The sequence below is a fragment of the Notolabrus celidotus genome, chromosome 15, assembly GCF_009762535.1.
Source record: "Notolabrus celidotus isolate fNotCel1 chromosome 15, fNotCel1.pri, whole genome shotgun sequence".
Classification (NCBI taxonomy): domain Eukaryota; kingdom Metazoa; phylum Chordata; class Actinopteri; order Labriformes; family Labridae; genus Notolabrus; species Notolabrus celidotus.
This window is the reverse complement of record NC_048286.1, coordinates 27,454,326-27,479,317: the sequence shown is the minus strand read 5'-3', so window position 1 is coordinate 27,479,317 and position 24,992 is coordinate 27,454,326. Positions and strand designations below refer to the sequence as shown.

General features: G+C 42.0%; 1 protein-coding gene across 2 annotated transcripts; it reads left to right on the top strand.

The window, feature by feature from the left end:
- Positions 1-1,979: 1,979 nt before the first annotated feature.
- acin1a (apoptotic chromatin condensation inducer 1a) lies at positions 1,980-24,992 on the top strand. 2 transcript variants are annotated; one of them, XM_034703659.1, is made up of 18 exons: positions 1,980-2,188; positions 5,684-5,749; positions 5,916-6,027; positions 6,128-6,183; positions 6,411-9,407; positions 11,280-11,426; positions 11,624-11,709; positions 17,796-17,853; positions 19,810-19,849; positions 21,224-21,366; positions 21,483-21,626; positions 21,718-21,913; positions 22,115-22,260; positions 22,500-22,607; positions 22,714-22,821; positions 22,910-23,201; positions 23,433-23,533; positions 23,651-24,992. In XM_034703659.1, the coding sequence occupies exons 1-18, from the start codon at positions 2,051-2,053 to the stop codon at positions 24,011-24,013; spliced, it is 5,301 nt and encodes a 1,766-aa protein (XP_034559550.1). In that variant the 5' UTR covers positions 1,980-2,050; the 3' UTR covers positions 24,014-24,992. The 2 variants fall into 2 exon arrangements, with proteins under 2 accessions (XP_034559550.1, XP_034559551.1); XM_034703660.1 differs by having other exon boundaries at positions 1,984-2,188; positions 21,242-21,366.

Genomic DNA, 24,992 nt, shown 5'->3' with positions numbered 1-24,992 from the left:
TAGTTTGGAAGTGTTAAGGGCGTAAAGTAATGTGTGGTCAACTCTGAAGTTTTTCCTGCTATTCAGAGGGTGCATTATTAACACAGCAGCTGATACTTCAAACTGACTTTTTTTTTATGGGACAGAGGGCTTGGGGATGGCGAGCTTTAGTTCCCATCTTCTCTTTACAACATGTTGCTTGCTGCCTTCAGTATGAAGTCAATCTGGGGATGTCAAGAGATGAGGATGCCCTGTTCACTGTTTCCTGAAACACTTGCTTCATCTTAGCCCTGCATGGGCTAAAAACTCCAGCCCTTTACATTAAGGTCTCCATTGTGGTCGCTGACTGGCGCACACTCCACACTCCAACCATTCAAGCTGCAAAAAGTAAAGAGAAGCAACAGACACCACTGTGCAAAAAAATACAACCCTTTAATTTTATAAGATAACAAAACCCTGAACAACTTAAAGCTCCTGTGAGGGAGCTTTTGGATTATATTGCTTTTGGCAACCTCCTGTGGGCAATGTGGGACCTTTCATCTTTTTACTGTTTTTGTACTGTACACAAGTAAATAGTGTATTCTGAAGAAAAAAAATCCCCCCTGCTGTGTGTTAACAACCAAATGTTTCATTCATGGACAATAAAAAAAAGAACAGTCTTGCTACTGACGGTCTTGATCATTTTTGTGTTACATGTACTGTAAGTAGGCCATGCATTGGTGGTGTTGGGATGTGAGGGCACTACCACAAGCAGTGTTTATAGTTTGCACTTTTCTTCAGCTTGGTGGTAGCATTACTGTTCACCAAATCAAATCACTTTTAAGTTGCTTTTTTTATTATCTCGGGATAGCAAAGCTGGTTTATTATAATAGTTTAATTTATGTCATCTCAGGATGACAACACAGTAAAATCATAACATAATGACCTATAGAGAAGGACAACTCAATATGTTTCCCTTTGTTTTAGTGCAAAAGTAAAAGTACATTCTGAAAATGTTCACATTTCATGAACTATCTTTTTAGAAAACAACTGTTGTATTTTTCGCCATGATGAGTCTCATAGTTGGGCCAAATATGATATTCTTTAAACACTGAAACCTGCTGCGAACACACCGAGCACACAGGTTTCCCAGTCACCTGTCACACAGTGTGTAATGTTAACAGCAGACGCTCGTTACAGTGGCTTCACAGACTCTGGCTGCACAATGGCGGCGCCCAGGAGAGGGATTTTTTGGCTTCAGAACCGTACAACAGGAAGAGGCGGAGCAACGCTGTCCATTTTTATTTACAGTCTATGGCTCCGCCCTACAGCGTAGCGTCACAAGACGCTGTGTGTCCTTTGAAGTTTCCCTCTACGGCGGCTGTGAATCAAAGGAAACCCGGAAGTAAAACCCCGTTTTCTAAACTCTAATAACAAACAAAAAAGAAACTTTTCAGAAAAAAGAGGCCTTGGACACAAAACAGTCGAATACTAACTACGTATCACCACAGCATACGGATGTGAGAAACATTCATACGATGTGTATTTATTTTTTAAAGTTTGACTGGCAGATTTTTTTACCTATACTGCAGCCAGCCACCAGGGGGCAGACACTCTGCTGAAAGCTTCACCACCAGCCGAGGGAACCTCTCCCTTGCTTGGTACCACTCTGGACGGTTTTGGCCCGCGGGCCGTATGTTTGACCCCCCTGTGACTTAGCATAACTGGTTTAATGTGTCCTTTTCTTTTTTTTTTTTAACGTAAAACATGAATTATTGAGGTGAATCCAGGAGAACAGATGTCTCGCTGTGTACCTAACTAATACAACAGTGTTTAAATGAGCGTTGTTGTAAAGGAAATCAAGTCTGCGCGGAATTTGCGCAGAGCATATACAATTACTTAAACGGACATAATATTGTGTTATTGATCAAAATAATAAAGAGAATTTAAATTGTGTCTGCTCTGGTTCTTAATGAATAATGAACCTTGTGTGTATTCGGTGTAAGATAAGGGGGAAGTCGTCGCCGGTGACGCGGGGTGGAGGAAGGCGTTGCTCGGCGCTCTCGCTCGGAGCTGACTAGAGGATCGGAAAATGGCGGATCTCGAAGACGTTACCCTGGACGGGAGACCGCTCCAGTCCCTTCGAGTTGCGGACTTAAAAGCCGCCCTGGAGGAGAGAGGACTGTCTAAAAGTGGACAGAAGAATGCGCTGATCAAAAGACTGAAAGGGGTGAGTTCTGCTTCGGAGTATGGGAGCCGTGTTTCTGCGAGGGAGCGTTAACGGTTAGACGGGCTGATGCTCTCTCGAGGGCCGAGGACTGAGTGTCGTTCCTGCCGAGCAGCGTAGGAGAGTTATCGAGGTTAAATGACCACTTATGGACGGAAAATGCGCCTCTATGCACTACACTGTGACTAAGCAGTGTTTGCAACTTGCAGAAGAACACAAATTAGTGCTACACAGGGAGTTGAATAAACTTAGTGTGTGTTTTGAGAGTGTGTGCCGGGGTGATGTTGTCCTGTTAGCTCGTTAGCTAACGCGGTGGCCTGGTGTGTGTGATCCCGGACCCAGCAGTGTTTTCTGCATGAGTTCAACTGGGAACTTAACCTAACACTGATCATTTACACTTAAATCAACAGTACTGAATTCCAGACACATAGCATAGGTCCATGTCTGCTTAGAAATACTGCTAAAATATAATTCGAGGACATTTACACAGAGATACGGTCATTGTTTTTCACAGGTCCACAGCTATGAAGGCAAACATTTGCTCCAATGTTCTCAAAGTCTGATGAATACTCAGTGGACCTAATGTGGGCTGAGACAGGGCTACTGTGGTTAATGTGTACAAATCAATATGCAACAACTTGGTCCATACATGCATTCCTGAAAATAGCTTTGAAATGGTTAAATTATCATTTTGAATCCATCTATTTGTATTACTCAACTTTATTTATATAGCACCTTTCATACATAAAAAACATGCAGCCCAAAGTGCTTCACAGAATAACAGAGAGACAGAAAATAACAGCAATGGTAAAATTATAAAAGGCATGATTATAAATAAAATAATTAAAAACTAAATAAAATCAATACAGTAAAATTAATAAAATAAGTACTAGTGGAAAGAAAAGTTATAAATAAGGAAGAGTTAACAAGATCAGATGAATACAAGAAATAAAAAGATAAATAAATAATTAGATAAGATAAATGTTGAAGCAATAATAATGCAGTCCAGGGCTAAAAATAAATTATTCCAAATTAAAAGCTAGATTAAAAAGGTAAGTCTAAATTCTACTTTTAAAAACACCAAGAAAGCTCGCCGTTTTGATGTCCAGAGGCAAAAAGTTCCAAAGCTTAGGGGCGTAAAAACAGAAAGCCCTCTGACCGGTGCTTGTGTGAGACACACAAGAAACATTTAAAAGGGAAGCATTCGAGGACCTCAGTGAACTGGCTGGAACATAAAATGACAGGAGATCTGTGATGTACGGAGGAGCAAGGCTGTTAAGAGCTTTAAAAACAAGTAAAATAACTTTAAAACTCTGGCAGTAGTGTTTTGAACAAGCTGCAGTTTCTTACTAGGAAGCCCCTTTGAGACTAAAAATCCCTCAACAAGAGACACCTGGGTGCCATGGTGGCAGCCATGCAGAATAACCAACACATAAACAAGACAATATGACAAAAACACAATTTTAAAATGTTCTGAAATACATGGTGGGCTCAAGAGTAAAGCCACCACATGTCTCTCTCACCATGGTCTTGATGGGACTCTTAAATTAATGTGATATCAGTGGGACTAATTTTAGCTCTTTTGAAGATTGTTCCATGTTCAAGATGCATTACAGAAAAAAGCAGTTCCTCCAGATCTGTCAGAACATTTCCTCTGACTTCCACTCATTGATGAGAAATGTTAAGGAGAGATTGTGAATACATTAGTGTATCTCAGGTGATTTACATTTTACCTTTTGTTTAGTTGCACACATGGGTTGTATACAGTGCAGTGCTTTAAGCTCTGCACTTTGTTGCCTTTTCAAAGCTTGTGTGACACAAATATCCTGCTTTGTTTACCAAACTAAGAACCTCATCTGCAAACACTTTAAACTAAAATCTTGCTTTTGATCGTCTCTGGTTTTAACATTCAGCGCTGTGTATATCTACATTATTTTTCATTATGCATTGTGATGCAACTCATCACCATACATCAGATGATTAACTAGAATATAAAACATATATTCCATCTTACACTGTTTCCTCTGTTTAGGAAGATCATCTGTGACTGATTGAGGAGAATAGTTGATGGTCACTGAGATCTGTTGCGATACACACTAACACCATCTAGCTTGCATAGTTTGGTACAAATACTCAAAGAGCGATATGTTTATCGAATACGTCAGGACCAAGCGGCAACCTCCGGCCGCGAGAATTAAAGCCCATGTGGAAGTTTTAAAAACTGCAGTTCATTGAGCGTCCAGAATCACCGGAAACCACATACACACCAATTCAAAAAAGACGGTCTTTACAGCAGAAATTAACATGTTTACAGCCTGGTTCAAAAAACTTTGGTCTGAAGAGCTAATTTCTCTATCGGAGCACACTGTACGGGGATGAATTTTTTTCTAATGCGACGATTCAGAAGATATTAAGATTACAAGTTTTGCCCATTTAAGGACTTGACTGAAAGGCGGGAACACTGTAGCTGTGGGCGAGGAGGCTCAAACCCCGCCTCTTTACCTCACACTAGCTTGGCAGCAGTTAGGTTGAGTTCAGCGAATCCAATATGACTCCCGCCGACAATTGGCTTCAAAACAGCGCTTCAGAAACAGACGGGTGACGTCACGGATACTACGTCCATTTAAACCACAATGACGTTTGAGTGTTAACATATATGTGTGCATTTAGCTTTATTAGTGTTGATCTAATATCAAAAAGTCATCACATACAAACATACAGCTGTGTGTTATTTAGAAACGATACATGCATTTGAATGGAGTGATTTTGCTTTGGTTGAACAAATCTCAGAATACATTGAGCCTGTGAGTCTGTTTGTTTACTCTGGGATGGTTGCTCAGTTTTATATACCATGTCATGAAGTTGAAAGACTCTTTCCAGTGTTCAGAGTGTGTTCTGGTTACTACCATTTGTTTACTATATCGTACATACTGGCATCAAGCCAGGCATTAATTACCCCTAGTGTCACCCTTATCTCACACAGGAAGTGTTACCAGCTTATTTTAAAATCCTAAAAGTAGAGAAGTTTGATGGTTCAATCACTAACACCTTGTATACACCAGCCGTGAATAGTCTAATTTTCATTATAGGCTGTAATAGTCATCATTTGTTTTGTGCTTTCCTGCTCATAACTGCCTCAAATGTTGGGGATTAAACTGATATTAAACCATACACTTAAAGAAGTGTTTTTTATATCTTTGTGTGTGCATGAAGTGAATAAAACAGGATGCTGCGTGGCTTACAGCTTATCATAGATGATCACAGAAGAGATTGATTTCAAAATTGGTAGAATATCAACACTCTTGTAGCTCTTGCTAGCACTGCCACAGAACCCTTCTTTGCCCCCACAGTTTTTAATATTTGCTTCCCCTTTTATGGTCTGCTTGATCAGTTTGACTCTGAACTGACAGGACAACTCTGTTACTCTTTCCTGTATGCTGACTGAAAGGCAAAATGTCTCCATACCTGAACTTATGAAGTCTCTTGTTTCACTTTCAGGCTCTCATGCTGGAGAATCTGCAAAGGACCTCCACCGCTCACATTGGACTGCAGCCAAACTCACAGGTAAGTTTCTCAAAGAAGCTGAAATTTAATTACCTGAAGACTTTTTGCATGAAATGGATCTCTTATTCATTAATGCCAAAGAAAGCATTAGCAAAAGTCTTGTGAATATCTTTTAAATGGCTCTGAAGGCTTGCAGCATATTTTTAATGGGTTTTTCTGTATTTAGATTGGTGAGGAAATGAGCCAGAACAGCTTCATCAAGCAGTATCTGGCTAAACAACAGGAGCTCCTAAGGCAGCGTCTGGAGAGAGAGGCTCGTGAAGCCTATGAAACGAATGGTAAGAGTTTTTTTTATAACTGTCCCCTGTTACAAAGTTACTACGCTGTATATTTCTGTGACACATTTGCTACATTTATTTACTTGTCTTTTGGAAACAGACCAAGATGACCACAAGGAAGTCAACAACAGTACCACGTGTCCTCCCCAAGCCCAGGTCAGACATCAATCTGTCTTCATATCTTTTTCAATCATTTATATTTCAATCATTTCACCTCAATGGTTACAATGAGACATGGGAGCACGGATATCTTATGTGATCTTAAAGATGTTGCACATTCAAAAGGAACTTGTGGTAAAGATTGCTGGCCACATCAATTAAATGGAGGGTCATTCTTTTACATAAATTCAAAAATAACTCATCTCTTTTTCTCTCCTCATTAGGAGGTTGCACCAGCAATGTCAGAGCAGCACAAGCCCCCCGGCCCCTCTGGTGGTGGGGGATTGTTTGGTGCAGGGAACGAGGGAGAAGCTAACAGGAACCAGGATGCTGACATGTCTGGTCCTCCTGCTTCTGCCTCTGTGGCGATGCGCATTCCTGGGGGGCCAGAGAGGGGCTCTGCAGCCAATGAAGATCCCGCTGACAGCGACGATGATGACAGCGACGATGGGGACGAGGATGGTGATGATGATGACTGGGACAGCAGTGCTCGGAGGAGAAACCTCAGAGAGCCGGCCAGAGCGCCCACGACCAGAGAGCGGTCTGGAGCTTCATGTCAACCCCAACAGCAACACATGCCTTCCCTTTTGTCCCCTCAGCTTCGCCAGCCAACACCTCCTCCCTCCCCACCTCCAGAGCTGTCATTTCCCTTACCTGACACCCCAAAACAGAGCCCCCCGAGTCCAGATTTGGCCCCAGCTCAGCGCTCACCAAGTTCCTCCAGCTCTGGTTCCTCCAGCAGCGGCAGCCGCAGTAGCAGCCCAGAGCCACAGAGGGGTGGACATGTAGAGCGCAAGCCTGGCCCGCTGACTCTCCTGGCTAGAAAGATGGCATCAGAAGGTGCATTTTCGGGAGCAGGTTGGCATGGCGGCGTTGCGGAAGGCGATAGACAGGACAGCAGTTTGCCCACATCATTTCCTGGCAGAGGGCCTCCAGAGGGTCCGGTATCTGCCATCACTCACACAGCCAACACTGCAGGCCATGTGCCACCATTTCCCATGATTCCAGGCACCAACCAGGGTGTCCTAGGAGCGCATTCATCCCACATTCAAGTACCCGTGAGTGTGCTAAAAGCCACTGCAACTGAAGAGAGGGACAGAGAGAGGAACTCTGAGATAGAGAGGGAAAAAGCTCTCGAGCTGGAGAGGAAGAGAAAACTTGAGCAAGAACGAGCAATTGAGGAAGAGCGCCAAAGAGCTCTTGCACAAGAGAGAGAAGAAAGAGAGAGAGCTTTAGAGAAAGAAAGAATTGAACGACAACAGGCCGTAGAAAGAGAAGAGCGAGAAAAGGCTTTGCAGCGGGAGAGGGAGCTCGCTTTAGAACGAGAGAGGCAGGAGAGGGAACTAGCTTTGGCAAAAGAGAGGGAAGAGCGAGAGCAAGCCTTAGCACGAGAGCGGGCCTTGGAGCTGGAGAGGCAGAAGGAGCTGGAGAGGCAGAAGGAGCTGGAGAGGCAGAAGGAGATGGAGAGGCAGAAGGAGCTGGAGAGGCAGAAGGAGCTGGAGAGGCAGAAGGAGCTGGAGAGGCAGAAGGAGCTGGAAAGGCAGAAGGAGCTGGAAAGGCAGAAGGAGATGGAGAGGCAGAGGGCCCTGGAACTTGAGAGACAGCGAGAGCTTGAAAGGCAGAAGGCCCAAGAGCAAGAACGTTTGCTAAGAGAAAAAGAGGAGCAGGAGAGAGCCATGGCTTTGGAGCAGGAAAGAAAGGAGAAAGAAAAGGCTCTTGAGCAAGAGAGGTTAGAGAGGGAAAGAGCTCTGGAGGCTGAGAGGAAGGAGAAGGAGAGGATTGAGCGGGAAAGGGTGGAAAGGGAAAGGTTAGAGAAGGAGAAAGCCCTGGAGCAAGAGAGAATAGAGAGAGAAAAAGCATTAGAGCAAGAGAGAATAGAAAGAGAGAAAGCTTTGGAGCAAGAACGACGAGAAAAGGAGAGAGCCCAAGAACGAGAGAGAATTGAGAGGGAAAAAGCCTTGGAGCAAGAGAGGATTGAGAAGCAAAAAGCCGTGGAACGAGAGAGGATTGAGAAGCAAAAAGCCCTGGAACGAGAGAGAATAGAAAGAGAAAAGGCTCTTGAGCAAGAAAGATTGGAGAAGGAGAAGGCCTTAGAGCTAGAGAGGAAGGAAAAGGAGAGAATCCAGAGAGAGAAAGCACTGGAGCAAGAGAGGATGGAAAGGGAAAAGGCCTTGGAACGAGAGAAATTGGAGAGAGAGACAGCTCTAAATAAGGAGAGGATGGAGAAGGAAAGGGCTGAGAAGGAGAGGAAAGAGAAGCTGGAGATTGAGAAAGCCTTAGAACAGGAGAAACTTGAAAAAGAGAGAGCCTTGGATGAGGTGAGGAAGGAGAAGGAGCAAGAGAGGGAGAGAGCCCTTGAGCGTGAAAGGTTAGAGAGGGAGAAAACCATGCAGAATGAAAAGGAGGAGCAGGAGAAAGAGCTATCTAGGGTTGCTGAAAAGGAGAGGGAGAGTCACCTTCCTCCATTCAAACGTGGCCGTGAGTTTGGTCTCACATCCACTGCTCCCCCCCTCTCCACAGGACCAGGTAGAAAGCCATCAACAGAGCCAGGAGAGCAGGAAGATGCCCATGCTCCTGTGTCCAGGACTGAAGCAGCAGAATCCGGTGCACCTATGTCAGCAACCCCCCTGTCACCTCAGTCCTCATTCAAGAAGTTCCGGTTCTTTAGAGACTCTCCAATTCAGCCCCAATCTTCTTCCCCCTCCATTTTTATTAAGCGGCCCCGTAACTTCTCTGACACCCCCCAGCCCTGGGTCTCACCTGTCATTGCTAACGTTGCAGAACAACAACAGGAAGGACACAAGCTCCCTGATGAACATAAAGATCCACAGATGCGGACAAAACCAGAGGGATCTATGGAGACTCTGCCTGAGAAAGAGACCGGGGAGACCACTGTTAGTGCTAAATTTGTCAAGGGTCCCACAAAAGAAGGGTCAAAAATCCTCATACCTGAGGACAATGACAAAGCAGATTCAGGGAAGATTAAACAGGCTGCCTCAGAATCCACCAAAAAAGCAGAAGTGGATGAAAGGGGTCCGGCAAGCTCAGCGAACGATTCACAACACAGAGGAAGAGATGCAAAGAAGGAAGAACGAAAAGCACGACGACATTCATCGTCTGATGATTCCTCTTCAGAATCTGATTCGGGGTCCTCATCGTCTCGGTCGTCCAGCTCATCATCATCTTCTGAAGAGAAGACCTCTGCTTCAAGAAATAGAAAGGTAAGTGGTGTTGAAGAAACCTCTCCTCTGTCTGTGGCGTACAGCGCTTATTATCTTTAACACAGGGAGTGAGCATATTCATACAACCAGATAGGGATCCACGATATTGTTTTTTTTGCCGATATCCAATATGCCGATATTTTACAACTCATTTGGCCGATCACTGATACCAATATTTTTTCTGCACACCTAATTGTAGAGATCATCAATTCTCTTCTGTATTGGAATTAGCGTACAGTATTATGATGATACTCTTATCACATTTGTTATGTAATATTCATTTCTTGTGCAAAATAAGAAAAATACTTAATACTTAAAACTGCAAATTTATTTATGACAATTGCTTTCCAACAAAATTCATACAAAAAGATACATCCTACTTATAACTTATATGATGCTCTCCCTGAGACAATCATAACAAAACCCACAACCAGGGCAAATTTGGCCAATTTCAGACTGCTGCTTAAATTCAGATTTAACTTAAAACATGTGCCCAACATGTGTGCAGCAGCCTATTATTTTATCCTATAATTATTTCGGCATGTTGACCGATGTCCAATGACGATAATACCGTGCATCCCTACAACCAGAGCTATCTATTGGAAAGGAATTGCTGTCTTATAGCTACATTTTTTCCCTGTGCCAAGACAGTTTGTTATGTTTAAACCACTATGGCAGTCAGACTATTTGACCAATACTTGTTTAAAGTCCCTCTTAAAATCAGATGATATAGTCACAAACTGACGTTGGCTGTGAGATTTAAAGAAAAAGCTGACATGCAATAAAAATACTGTGATGGTAAATGGACTAGGAGTGAACAAATACTAAAGAATAGTTATTAATTAACACACTGCTCTGTTATCATTCTGCTGTCCTACATGGTTTACAGAGAGTACCTGTGTTTGTAACATGTTGTCTTACATAACCACCAAAAACTCAAGATGCTGAGGTCCTATTCAACCATATCTGCCTCCCTCACACCAGCTTGCTGTATCTTCATCTGATGTGTTGTCACACTTAACACTATTATCATCCCGCTTGTTCTACCTGTGAGATTAAATCTGGCCCTCTGCAATGCGAAAGTGTGTGTTTATCCTGCACATACTCAGAAACATTTAAAGCCTGCAAGGCTGCTCAAAGTGATGTCAGCGTCTGTGGCACTTGTCATCTGCTGAGTTTGGCTTTTCATTAGCAAGTTATTGCAACATTTCTGCCTCAGCCACAGCCCGAGTTAGTTACCATTTCTGTTTTAAGGGTTACAGTGAACCACTATCTTGATTCTAGATCTGAGTGTGTTGTTTTTATTTTATGTTGCAAAACAAAAGTTAAGAGATTAAGATAAGATAAGATATCCTTTATCTGTCCCACAACGGGGAAATTTAAAGTGTTACAGCAGCAAAGTAGACAGTGCAAAACAGTATAAAGTAAACTGACGCATATATAGCAATTATTAAAAAGTTATTACCAATTAAAATTAAAGAATTAAAATAAGCATATCTTACAAACATCTTACAGACTTGTAGCATAGTATAAAAAAATGTACAGAACAGAACCGAGAAGATGGGTAGAAGCACATGTAAGAAGAGAGGGATGAGTAATTACTGAATGTTAATAAATAGATGGGGGAGATTTTGCACACGAGTCCGATTTGACTGTTGATCACTAACCCATTAAAACGTAGCATTCACAAAACACTCTTCAGGACCTCTTATTATTCAGAAAGCTGAATCCTGTTAAGAATACATGAGTGGATAGAATCAGTGAAGTGTGAGATGAACAGGTACAAAAACGGTAAATGGGCAATTTTAAGCCAGTTATTGATCCTTGTCTAATTGATGCATGTAATATTTCTCTGTTCTTTGTTTCATTTAGGAAGGGAAACCAGGAAGAGAATCCTCACCACAGCACAGGGTGACACTAGATGCTAAGGACAAGGGTTTAAAGGAAGCTAAAAAATCCTCCCCGCAGAAATCTGTCGAGAAGAGTGACACAGCTGCTGATGGAGACCGACAGGCCAAGGTCAGTTGCTCACAGGTCATTCAGAAACATCTTTGGCACAAAGTGTGTGTGGCTGTTTTTCACAGAAGTCTCAATTCTAAGAAATATGTTAACCTAAATTAAAAATCTCCAGAGTGCTTCATGTGTTTTTTATTTTCCCTGTGCTGGTATTAACGTAAAAATTCAAACCAACGTTGTATTCATATTTTTTTGTGAAGGAACCACTCATCGAAGCACCATCCAGGGACGAGACGCAGATGAAGAGGAAGGACAGCAAGGGAGAGGAGGAACAAGACAAACACAGGTTAGTGGGCTATTCAATGTCTGTGTTTAAGTGTTGCACTGACTGGTGATTGAACCCTACAGCAGTGTAAGCAGAGTGCCCGCTGTTAAGTGAGCTCTATTTGGCATAAGATGTCCCTCAAAGTCGATCAAATCTACAGCAGATCTGCAGAAGTTAGAGAGGGTCATTCTACTCTTTTATAAGATGCTTGTATTACTTCATCTTTTGAAACAGTTTCACAAAAGTTGTCAAGTTGTTTGAAGCCTTTTGATGCTCATCTTAGACAATCTCCATCTAACTGGACTGTGACCTTGCTGGTCCTGCCCTTTTGCTTAATAGATCCTTAAAAGTGCAGTGTGTAGTGTTTAGTGGCATTAAGTAGAGCAGACTTTGTAGATCTGTGATGTGATATTCATAAGTTTGTTAAAATGAGTGTAAAATCACCTGAATATAAAAAATCATTAGAATGAATCTTATGTCTTCATTAGGAGCAGGTCCCCTTCCTCACAGGCTGCCATCTTGCAGTGTTATGTTTTTTCACGAGCACAGAAAAATTAATTAATAGCCAAATGTGTTTTTCTATTCAGTGAGTGGTTGTTGTGTGCAAAGGAATTCGCATTGATGGGAGTTTTTGATGTTAAAACATGATAAATCATACGACAGGATCATACTTCTCATGCATTACAGCTCGGGGTGTAAAAGTACACGTTGTACAGTACACTTTCGATTCTCTGCAGATGCATACCGAAACAGTTCAGCGAAGACCCAAAGGAAATGCAAATCCAAGGTCCCCACACTGAACTAAAACAGGTGTGCACCACACAGACACAATGTGCATCGCTGGTCGTGTAGCACACTGAAACATTGGTTTCTAGCACGTCTTTCTCATCAAATCCCCTCAACACATACGGAGTTCACATTCTCTTCACCTATTATCAGTGTTGCACTGTGATTTCAAACAGTGGTTACCTGTGACCATCTGTGTGTGTGTCAATAAGGAGCAGGAGAAGCTGTAGAGAGCACTTGTAGATCATGTCACCTCGAAATGAATACATATCAAGTCTTTTGTGGGGCCATAGAAAACAGACCTAAAATGAGCCTTCAGCTTGTAGCTCTGTCAGTCTTAATCCCAGTAATCCTGTTTCAGTCAAGTAGCTTTACATCAGGAGAAGCAAATAGTGGTGCGTGGTGTTCCTGTGTGTCAGCCTTCATGGTGCACCTGCTACATCTACATCAAGAATGCAGTAAAATAGTGATTTATTAATAACATGACTATTAAGGTGTAAATGTTTACCCTTTATGAGGTGATAGACCTTTTAAACGTACCAAAAGTAAAATCTACCAGCATTTGGTGGGTGGAGGGGGTTTTTGTATCCTGCATGATTCTACTGCCTCGTCTTTTAATTTTTTAAAAATCTTAATTTTATGGTGTTTCATTTAAAATATAAAAAATAAATCTGAGCTGGCCTACGGGCCGGAGCTGTCGTAGGAGTCATTCCTTGTCCCCCTTACTGTAAATCGAATTTTGTGTGTACCATTACACCCCTTATCACAGCAGCTATTTGTCTTAAAGATCACTGTCACATCTGGAGCTCCACCAATGGGAGGAGTGAGCAAGGGAGTGTTTCAGTGTAGAATCTATTCTACATGTCTATCCTAAGAAAGGGATCTGGGAGGAAACAGTTACTGTTACCTTTATCAGGGAAAAATATACTATGTATGATTGTTCCTTACAGTGTTTCTGTGATATGGATGAAAATCTGTTCTTTATCATTTGTTCAAGCCTTGGAGGTGTACCTGTGTGTTTATTAATTTCATTCTGATAGTAAAGGACATTGTCATTGTAGTGAACCTCTCTACTTTTAATGCACATGGTTATTTGTCTTTACAAAGACTCACACCAGAAGTGTCAGAAAGAGAATAACTCTGAATAAGAGGGTTTTCAAAGTGACATGTGGAAACACTAAAAGTGTAGGAACTGCTTCTTTATTTCAAACATTTGCATTGCAGCAGAATTGGTGCCACTGTTGCATACTTTTAATATACACCTGAAATACTATAGAATCCAACATTTAAAACACAGATTGTGCACAGGGGGAAAAATGTTACAGTATGTTGGTAGATGCTCGGGATGTAACAATAAATCGCAAATCGGTAAAAAACTTGATACAAATACGGGTGGATTAAAATCGATTTGACATAATTTCTATCTGGATATCATTTTTTAACATTAGAAGGTGCTATCTGCATTATACTCAGCTTGTTCAACATCATGCTCCCTGGTCTCTCGCTGAGTGGAGGTGTTTTAAGTTTAAAGCATGTTTCAGAATCAGCTGACTGTACACAGCTGAGATACTCAGCACGGGGCTGAAGCTGAGTGACAGGTTTCCAAGAGCACTTTTTTCTCTGCAGCTGGACTGATTCTGACCCGGTTGCACTCCCAACTGACACATGACCGCGTACGCATGCTTATTTTTCTCAATAAGAACGAGTAGACAGAAAACTGGACACTGTGAGTCTAAAATATGATCCTGTTCAGTTGTCCTGTCACAGTAAATCCACATGTTGAAGTCTGAGTCTTAACTCTATGACCATGCATCCACAGAGGTTATTCATAAGCCTGCTCCTCACGTTGATATTCAGCGTGTTAACATTTTGAACACCTCAATATGATCCGTAGCTGTTTATCACCATCAGTTATATACACTGTGTTATGAAGGAAAATTCGATTTAGGGAGGAAAAACGCATTTGGCATTATTTTTGACAAATGCGTTTTTTAAATGATTAAACAATAATTGATCATTAACATTTCCAAAGATCAATCAAGGAGAATACTTGAAATTTACATGCCCAATTCAAAGAGATTTACCTTATTTGTTTTAATATTAAATACTTTCATTTTGGAATTGTTCACTTTTTATTTCTTGATAATTGTTCTGAGTTTTTCCAGCAAGGTATTTTTGTGTGGTAATTTTTTGTTATTTTTGCAAGGTACTTAAAAAAAGTTTGGAGTGGTTTTATTTGAGTTACAACACACCTTAAAAATGAAGGATTACTTTGTTTACAAAGAAATATAAGAGAATAAATATATATTGCAACTATCCATATCTGAGAATTGAAATAAAATAATGTTTAAATTTTCTGAGTTCAATACAGTTTTCTTGAAAATTGTTAGAGAATCGTGAGTGAATCATATCGTGAACCAAAAATCAGGATTCGAATTGAATCGTGGGTTGAGTGTATCGTTACATCCCTAGTAGCTGCAACCATAGACTGTAAATGAAAATGGACAGCGTTGCCCCGCCTCTTCCCGTTGTACAGTTCTGAAGCCAAAAAATCCCTCTCCTGGGCGCCGCCATTGTGCAGCCATAGCCTGTGAAGCCATTGTAACGAGCTCCGCCCTACAGTGTAGCGTCACAAGACGCTGTGTGTCCTTTGATTCACAGCCGCCGTACAGGAAACTTCAAAGGAAACCCAGAAGTAAAACCCCGTTTTTAAACTCTAATAGCTAACGAAAAAGAAACTTTTCAGAAAAAAGAGGCCATGGACACAAAACAGTCAAATACTAACTACATATCACCACAGCATACAGATGTGAGAAACATTCGTACGACGTGTATTTATTTTTTAAAGTTGGACTGGCAGATTTTTTTACCTATACTGCAGCCAGCCACCAGGGGGCAGACACACTGCTGAAAGCTTCACTTCCAGCCAAGCGAGATGCATCCCCAGTAGCTGCAATACATTATCTTTATTAGTATGGAAGTTATGAAGTTATAAGAAACTATAGATATCAAGTTATGTTGCAGTACTCTGGTAGCACTGCCAGTTGTTTCAACCCTCTTTTTCTTCCTAGATTTTTTTTTTTCCTTTCTTAAAAAAATTGCCTGAAATTAGAATTGACCCTTTTATGGATAGAAATTTTAAAAAAAGATAAATGACTATGAATGCTTCAAAGAAACGTCCCAATTATATTCCCCCCACAGTATTGCACTGAACGGTGTAGTCTATGCCCATTGCTGTATGTTGCTTTCCAAGCATTAAACATTAATGCCATCTAATCGATAGACTCCCTCTCCTCCACAACCCGGTTGTTTGCATACTTTGCAAAGCAATGTATGATCAAACGATAAGATAGGAGACTGAAGGTATTGGATTTCCCAGCAGGCGATTGATGAGGCTGCCTTGAAGCCGGTGTGTCTGAGCAGATGTGGGTCCTTATTCACACGATCATTATTTTCTCATTCGTTCCAACATGGCTGAGCGCCGTCGATGTCTCTATAGCTGCTGCTGATGCCGGCCTGTGGTTCTCATCCAGCGGCTCAGCTGAACAGAAGGCGGGGGTTTGTCTGTCAGCTCCGCGGACATGAGAGCATTCAGTGAGGAGTAGTCTCTGCTGAGAGGAAGGTAGGAGGAGGAGGAGGAGGAGGAAGGGAGAGAGCTGCCTCGTTGCGTCGCAGTCATTTTAGCAGCAGCTTCAGCAGCAGCAGCAGCTTCAGCCTGTCTGTCTGTCTGTCTGTCTGCAGCGTTTTAACTTAAAGTTAATGCAAGTCAGGATTCACGTGTGCGCGGATGACACAAGAACGTGAGGCTCGATCCTGGGCAGCGGTCTGTGCGGGTCTTGCTGATCCGGTCCCACAGTGAACGGTCTGGACGGACTCAGCGGGTCTGAAGGAGGACTGCGGCGGCTCTGCATTGCTTGGTTCAGTTCTTCGACCCTCACTGGAGAATTAAGAGCAGCGTATTTGTGACAATGTGACTGATGTCAACACTTAGTGATGCGGCCAAGCTGTTCCTATTGTGGCTTCACTATGGCTGCTGTCCGTATATCTTAGTGGAGTAATATCAACTACTGTTTTTATTTTTTTTTACATTGTGGATCTTTAAATTAAAATCATTGTTATGGTTCCATAATTACCTCCATGAATAACAATAGAATAATTAATAATCATTTAAATGAACTCAGTTTGCTTTGCATTTGAAAATTTCTCCCCATATTTTGAAAAAATTACGACCTTTTCAGATTTTTACTTTAAAACTGCTGTTAGTCATCACAGAGTAAACATCTGTCCAGAGAGAGGCTGTTTTCGAAACATACTACTTACCATACCATAGATCCCATAGATCCTGCCTACTACAAACTGCGTTTGAATTTAGTCTGTAGTATGACTGTTCTGTTGGATCTGTGTTGCAGTACGCTGGGCCAGATGTCACTGAATTTCCGAATTCGGAAAGCGGAAGAAAACGGCCAAGCTGATAGCAAAACTGCTTCTTTAGCATCCACTTATGATTTAAAAATTTAGGAAGTGGTTTATATGGAATTTAATAATTTTAACAGCATCTAAAAACTGAGTTCCCCTGGTCAAAAAAGAAGAGAAAAGAAAAAGCAGAACAAGCGCTGTGCATTGTGGGAAACAGTCCGTGAGGGAGACTGATCCAATGCGTACTGTGAACTTTTCCTGAATCAGTAGACATCCGTTTTTTGGCATACTTCAGATTTTGCTCTTTTTCACCTGCTACATGCTACATACTGAATCTTGACCAGATTACTACGTACTTCTAGTATAGTACGGTTTCGAAAACAGCCAGGGACTTTGAATGTCAACACTATCCCTTCAAACCAGATTTCCTCTTAGCCACCCAACACAGATTGGCGTGTGCAGTCATGATAGTGCCGGACTCATAACCAAGAGATGGAGATTAGCTCTGATTGGTCCGTCATAAGGGGAACGAGGGGAATAAAAACATTACTTGATTCAAAGACATTGGAAAACGCAGAGATTTCGCAATGGTCTCAAATTACTGCACTTACCGATGAGTACTGATAAGCATTATGAACTTTTCTCCAAACCCAGCAGAAAAAAAGCAACATTTTTTTACACCATTCCTACCAACAGCAGCTTTAAAGTGATATTGACTTATTTAACTTTGATATTGTGTTTTTTTTTTTATTACCTCCTTCAAACTATGAATGTGTTTGCCATTGCATTTACATATCCTGTCTTTCTCATCTGATTGAAGAAAAAACAGAGAACATTGTTCCATCCATACAGTCTCTCATGTGTTCCCTTTCCCCTTGTGTTCCCCTTTTGTTCATTCTACACAGGCAGGAGAAGGAGACTGCCATGGCAGAGCCAGACAAGCTTCCAGACTCCAGCGAGGAGGTAAGACGCTCGGAGACCTGTGAATCGTCGGGGTCCTCAAAGCTGTTGGTAGCTGGGGACTTTGATGATCAGACCCATTTAAGTATTTCTTATAGAATCTCTGTGTTTGTGTCTAATTGTGTTAATTTTACTACCTAGGAAATCTGAACGTGTCTTTACTTATGTTGGAAATCTTGTCTTTATGTTAAGAAATAAATCCGCTTGAAGACTTTAATAAGTCCTTTTCACAAGTGGTAGAATGTTTGTAGGAAATATTTTTAATTGGCTTTTCGTGAAATCTTTATTGGCAATGTCATAGCAAGAAACAGCAAGGGTGTTTTCTCACTGTGGCTGATGTTTAAACCCCAAATGATTGCTTTGTTATAAAGGTGCTCATGCCTCTTCCATTGCCCCTTTTGGTACCTGCATACTACCTCTGCCACTACTACTACTTCTACTACCAGTACTACTTCTACCACTTCTGCACCTGTTCCACTGTCCCCAAGCATCCAGGGTTGACCACAGTTAAGTTCCCAGGGCTGCACTGCAGAGGGACACCCCTGGCAACAATGACCACCTCATTTTCATGGACATGGCTTGCAAGAGCTATTGATTGGACTTGAAGATTTAAAGAGTGGTTTGGCTAGTCAGTGAGCTTGACCTCTCTTAGCCTTTTACCCATCAATCAGGCCCAGTGCCCTTAAAATCCACATAAAGAAGGGATGAGCATGGACTCCAAAGTACGGATATGTGCCCACATCAAGTCGAGGCTGCTGTTTGCTTCACTGTGAGACATTTTAAATCCCTCTGTGGGGTATTCTGGATACGTCGCTTGACGTTGAAGCATGCTGGAGGAAGGACATTTTGGACACAAAGGATTTTGCTAATCTTTTGTGTTGGACTCTGATTTCCTCAGCAGATAATGTTATTGGATACTGAATAAGAAGCCAGTGTTTTTGTCTGGACTCAATGGACTTGAACAGTTTTTACTTGAAATGAAGAAGGATTTACATTTTTGGTCCCTTTTCAACAACTGAAGTCACCACAGTTTTGCTTCTATGAGACTGAAAAAGAACATGTTGCGGCCTGAAAACAGGAATCAAAACTCAGGATGTATGTGCATAGTGACTGCTCACAACATTCAACATCTGGTTTCCAGCCCATCGGACTTGTTTCTTTGTGTTGTTCTGAGAGCATCCCACATTTTTAAAGGACTAATGCCAAAACACCTGTGAACGACTGCTTTGGCTCAAAGAATATCTCAGCCCCTGCCCCAATGAACTATTACAACCAACCTGCCAGCCAGACAGCCAGCTTTCAGATTTCCATCCAAACATCTCAGCCACCTTTGATTGGACCCTTGTTGCCTAGATACATACATGCAGTCGTGATTGGGCCATTTCCAAACCAGTAAGGATCAGGTGTCAGTGGTACCAGGGAATAAGTAGATGTTTACTCTGTTATATTTCATGAAGTAAAGTGCTAAGTTTCCAGTTACACATCTTTGTTTGGAGAAACAGCTTGTTCAAGAACATTACTCATACTTGTGGGTTCTGCAGTTTAATGACGATAGATTCAAACAGCTGTTTTATCATTTCTAATCTTAGTTTGGATTAACTTCTATGAGGCTCATTGGACTTCATGTTTCTCTTCTTATTTTTCAAGAAACAAAAATGTAGCACAGAAACTTAAACTGCAGATCTTTTCTACATGATAGACTCTGCAACTGCAGTTTCCCTGTAATCTGTAATTCTAAACCACCTGCAGTACACAGACACAGTTTGGTGCCATTGAGTAGACTTGAATATGAAAAAAAAGCACAGCAGTTTCTATCATTGACTCTCTCAGTCCCTACTCTCCATCTTCCTGTTATTGTTCACCTTTCTTCCAACCTGTCCTTTACCTTTAGTGTCCACCTGCCGTGCCTGTCACTTACCTCTCCCATGTATGTTGGGTTGTTTTTATCTTGTGTTTCAGACACCAAAGGCCTTCTCGGCTCGTAAGATCTCTCTGAGCAGTAAGTATATCCTGCCATCTTGCTTTCCTTTTTTAAAAATTGAATTGAATTATCATTTCTTTAAACTTAAAATATTAAACCTTTGGAAATTGACTTCCTGCTGGCTCTCACTAGATATTTTTTACGATCCTGTTTTAATCAATCAATCTTTATTTGTATAGCACCAAATCACAACAAATGTTATCTCAAGATGCTTTTACAAACATGTTAATAATAGAACATAGAGTATGGTCTAGACCTCTTATGAGACCCAACATGAAGACAGGATAAGATCCAGTCCCATCTTACTGACAGGGCTCAGTCTGCTCTCATCTTAATCCACCATGAGAAGAGCACTTTGCAGTATTTAGCAAGTTACAGCGGCAAGGACAAACTTCCTTTTAACAGGCAGAAACCTTGAGCAGAACCAGACTCATGTTAGACAGACATCTGCCCCGACTGAAATCAAACTTATAATATTGATAACATACGATAACATATAATAACATACCTTCTTTTTGCCATTTCAAAAGGAAAAACCTGGTAGAAGTGTGTGTGTTACAGGGTGTCTACTATGTGGTCATTGAAAATATATAATTCATAAATAAATCATACAGACAATATCAAGAGGATTTGCAAACCTTATTTTCAAACCTTAGATATCTACAATTAGGTGCGCTGGTGACCTAGCAGTCTAAGCACCCCAATAACAGAGGCTATAGTCCTTGTCGCAGAGGTCCCTGATTCGACTCCAGGCGGCGACCATCTGCTGCATGTCATCCCCTCTCTACGTTTCCTGTCTCCCTTCAGCTGTCCTATCCATAAAGGCAAAAATATAACTTTAAAAAAAAAAAGAAATCTACAATTAATAAGCAGACCTTTAGGTCGTTCAGTGTTCATGATATCAAGTATTTGAGGATATCTTCAAGAAATATTCTGATACGAAGCGCTAGAATACCAGCACTGTTTTTTTCCCGGAATTAACGTGCAAATAGAAACATTAATCTGCCTTCAGCTCATAAAAATGGGCATGTCACAGAAAAAGTTAAACGGTTCGTCTATTAACATTTTTTGTGTTTTTGTGTTTATTAAACAGAAAGTAATCAAGATACAAATGAGATTTATGTACTTTTTATTAATGACAATTTAACACTAACTAATTATAAACTGCGTTTAAACAAAATCTACTCTCTCGCAGAGTATGAAGGGTATATGGCATTAGTCAAGGTTTAGAAGTGAATGAGGGAGAAACCTGAAATGATGTGTAATTCAGGGCTCCCATCATGTCTTCTTAAAAAAACATGTTAGGGAAATGAGTAAGGATTTAAGATCCATTTACAGGTATTCTGTAAATGTGTTTTTTGTTGTTTACTTGTTTGTTTCTTGTCTGATCAGGCAGTAAATCTTCCCCAGGCTCTGGAGGTGCAGAAGGAGAGCAGGAGTCTGGAGGTGCAGCTGGTCGCAAAAGGAGGTGGGGCTCCAGCGCAGCGGTCACTGCCAAGAAACCTTCAATCAGCATCACCACAGATTCTCTCAAGGTATTTGCAGCGTAGTAAGGCTGATGTTACGCCCTGGTTGCTTAGGTGCACCTACATATGACCTATATTGAGCAGGCCAATTCATCTTGTTCTATATCTGTGTTCTTTGCCGCCAGTCTCTGATCCCTGACATTCGGCCATCTCTCGGCCAGGACGCAGTAGTGGACCTGCACCCAGAGGAGGCTGTCCTCTCCGGGGCTGAGGATGAAGAGAGGGAACGCTCTGACCAGGACCTTCAGATCAGACGCACTGTCACACAGGTTTGTCCACACTTCTCATCTGTTTTACATGAACGACGGGTAAGGAACTGTCATCACAGTGTCATGTGTTAATGCCTTCTTTCTATTACAGGTGGTGCACTCGGATAGCCAAGAGAATGGACAGAAAGATGTGAAGAGGAGCAGATTCGAGGAGCTTGAGGAAGACTACCTGCAGGGAGACAGATTGAAGACGAGGGAGCATGAAGAGAAGATGGACGCCTCATTTACTGAGGCAGAGGAAACCCAGTCTCCATCACATACCAGCCATGATGTAGAAATCAACACTGGTAATTGCTGCGTCAACAGATTTCCTTCATCTAGTGTTAAATTATTTTCACAAACAGATTTAGAATTCTATTTTCAAGATATTTGCCAAAAGTAAACTTACCAAAACTGTTGATTCAGTGTTCTTACATTTCTAGAACTATGAGCAAAGTGTTTGTGTGTAACAGAGATGATGTGTTGACTCTTGTCCTTCTTATACTTAGTGACACCCAGCGACACCCTCATTCGTCGCTCCATCAGCCAGCAGAAAACAGGTGTTTCCATCACGATCGATGACCCTGTCCGCACGGCTCAACAGCCCTCGCCACCTCGGGGCAAAGTCTCCAGCATTGTTCATATCTGCAACCTGGTGAGAGAGAGAGCTCTATCCCACTGTCTTCTTGTACTGCAGTGATTCACTTGCAGGTTGATCCACCTGTGACATCTCAATCTGCTGTCTATAACTGACTTTGCTTTTTCTACATGTTGAATCAGGAGAATGTGTGTTCTATGCAGGATGTCCCAGAACAGATTGTAGTTTCTTGCTCACTCTATTTTTAACTGTGTAAGTCAATCTTTTGATGAGAGATTTTTTAATATTTTGTGTAGGTGAGACCGTTCACTCTTGGGCAACTCAAAGAATTGCTCAGCAGAACTGGCACCCTGGTGGACGAAGGCTTCTGGATCGACAAAATCAAGTCTCACTGCTACGTCACTGTGAGTTATTTTTAAGTGATTTTACTCTGTTTTTTTAAAGCTTTGAACCAGATAGATTTCGGTTCTGCAGCGTCTCATTGAGCTCTTTTCTCCCTTCTTTATTTAGTACTGCAGCTCAGAAGAAGCCACCGCTACACGGGAAGCTCTTCATGGAGTTAAATGGCCTCAGAGTAACCCTAAAGTCCTGAGTGTAGACTTCTGCCAGCAGGATGAGGTAACACCTGATTTTTACCCTTCTGTTTTTCTCTTCCACCCACATTGCTTTGCCATCTGTAGCCTGAAACTGTCTCTGCCTTTTGTAGCTGGACTTCCACAAAAGCTTGGGTGCAGCCGACAGACCCGGAGCAGAGGATCAGGGCCGCGGTCGAACCTCAGGCCTGCCCTCTCTGATCCCAGAGCGAGATCAGTGGGCCGAGCGCGAGCGTGAGATGGAGCGCCGGGAGAGGGCTCGAGCAGACCGGGAGTGGGACCGTGACAAGGTCAAAGAGTTTGGAAAACCTGGAGAAGAGAAGGAAGGTGCCAAGAGATCGCGCTCCAGGGAGAGACGACGCAAGGAGAGGGGAAAGAGTAAAGAGAAAAGGACAGAGAAAAAAGGTAAGAGATGCATTGATGTACACATCTTGAAAACCAACGTAACTGATGTAATCATTTTTATCAAATCAAGCTGTTTGATGCTGATTTCAACCTTGAAACTTGTAGGGATTTGTCTCATTTGATAAGACATTTGACGTTTAAAACAGAAGAGTGTATCGCAGAGTAATCCACAGAATACTTGATAAAAGAAACTGTAAGTAACCACTTCAACCTTAATGTTCATTTTTGTAGAAAAAGCAGCCGAGGATCCTCCTGCAAAGCTGCTTGATGATCTTTTCCGCAAAACTAAAGCGGCTCCTTGCATATACTGGCTTCCACTTACAGATGAACAGGTGAGACACAAACCAGTCTGCTACTTTTAATACATTCCTTTAATTAACCTGCTTTTATAATTAAAGTCTGTACCCAAGTCTTAAAGGTCCTGCTCTGTGTTTTCCTCTTCATTCCAGTTTCTTCAGAGGGAAGCTGCCAGAGCAGAACGGATGAAGGAGCGACAGAAGCGATGGAAGGAGCAAGAAGAGGAGGAGGGCAAAAAAAGGGAAGAGGAGGAGCGTAAAGAGAAGATGAAGGCTGCAGCCGGCTCAGCTGGAGAGCGCAGTGAGGGTGAGAAAGACAAGGACAGAGACAGAGAGAGGGATAGAGAACGAGACCGGGGTAGGGACAGGGACAGGGACAGGGAGAGGGAGAGAGAGCGGGAAAGGGAGAGGGAAAATGACAAACGCAGGGATGGCTACCGTAGACCGGGCGGAAGCGGGACCGGCGGGGGCCGACGCTCACGCAGCCGCAGTGATCCTCGAGAAAGGCGGCGTTAACGGCCAATCAACAGTTGGAACTGTCCTAGAGATCTCTTCCATTTGCCTTTCACTACATGTACTTTGTTACAACTAAGACCCAACAGAGGACCAACTGATGTCGTCACCGCCTCTCAAAATGTCACCTTTTTTAAAGCACATCTCACACCTACACAGTCATGCTTAAAGGGGACCATGATTTTTTGCAGTGTTGTTTCCCAGAGTGCTGTACGTTTTGTTTCTGTCGAGGTTTGATAATTCTTTATTCATTTGCTTCTTTATTTTCTTTGGTATTTGTTGTGACGGCATAGCAGTATGGCACACTGGGTAATTTTTAAAGATTCCCCCCACCCCAATGTTCCCCATTTACCCCAAAGTGTAGGTGCCAATTATAATTTGCATCAATTGTCGTCGCCTTAGTGTTTTAACAGCTCTGCAGTTTGGACGAGGAATCCTTCTGCTGCTGCTTGTAGTCCAAGACTCTTCTTGCCAGTCCTGCCTAAAGATAAAACTCTGCTCTTTGTGCAGAGACTTGCATCTAACATTATTGGAAAGGTTTGTTTAGCCTTTTGTACAGACATATGAGAAAAGTCAAAATCAAGTCTTTAAATAAGGCAGCTCTGGGGTATTTTTGGACAGGTGTGGAATAACTACTAAGGCAATGCAGTGTTCCTCTCTCCCTCGTTTCTGTTAAAAGACGAAATGATTCTCTAAGCAGGGAGACTCTTTGTTTGTCACACCTGACAAAAAAAATATAACTATGTCCTTATCATTGATTCTCTTCTTCCTCGCTCCTCTTCTTCCTGCTCTCTCACCCTGTAGTGTGGATACAGGCCCGAGAGGGGAGGTTGCAGTAAGAGTTTTCTCAACAATGGTTTTAATATTGTTTTTTAATCATTATTTTATCATTTTAGTACCAAGGTTTGTTTTTGTTTTTTAATTTCTTCTTTGAGTACGCCTATCAGTGGTGAATGTACAAATAATAAAAACTGAGATTTGA

Coding starts and splice junctions, on each gene's coding strand:
- acin1a (XM_034703659.1), top strand. CDS start 2,051: ATGGCGGATCTCGAAGACGTTACCCTGGACGGGAGACCGCTCCAGTCC. Junction 22,261..22,499: donor TTGTTCATATCTGCAACCTG/GTGAGAGAGAGA, acceptor TATTTTGTGTAG/GTGAGACCGTTCACTCTTGG. Junction 22,822..22,909: donor ACTTCTGCCAGCAGGATGAG/GTAACACCTGAT, acceptor TGCCTTTTGTAG/CTGGACTTCCACAAAAGCTT.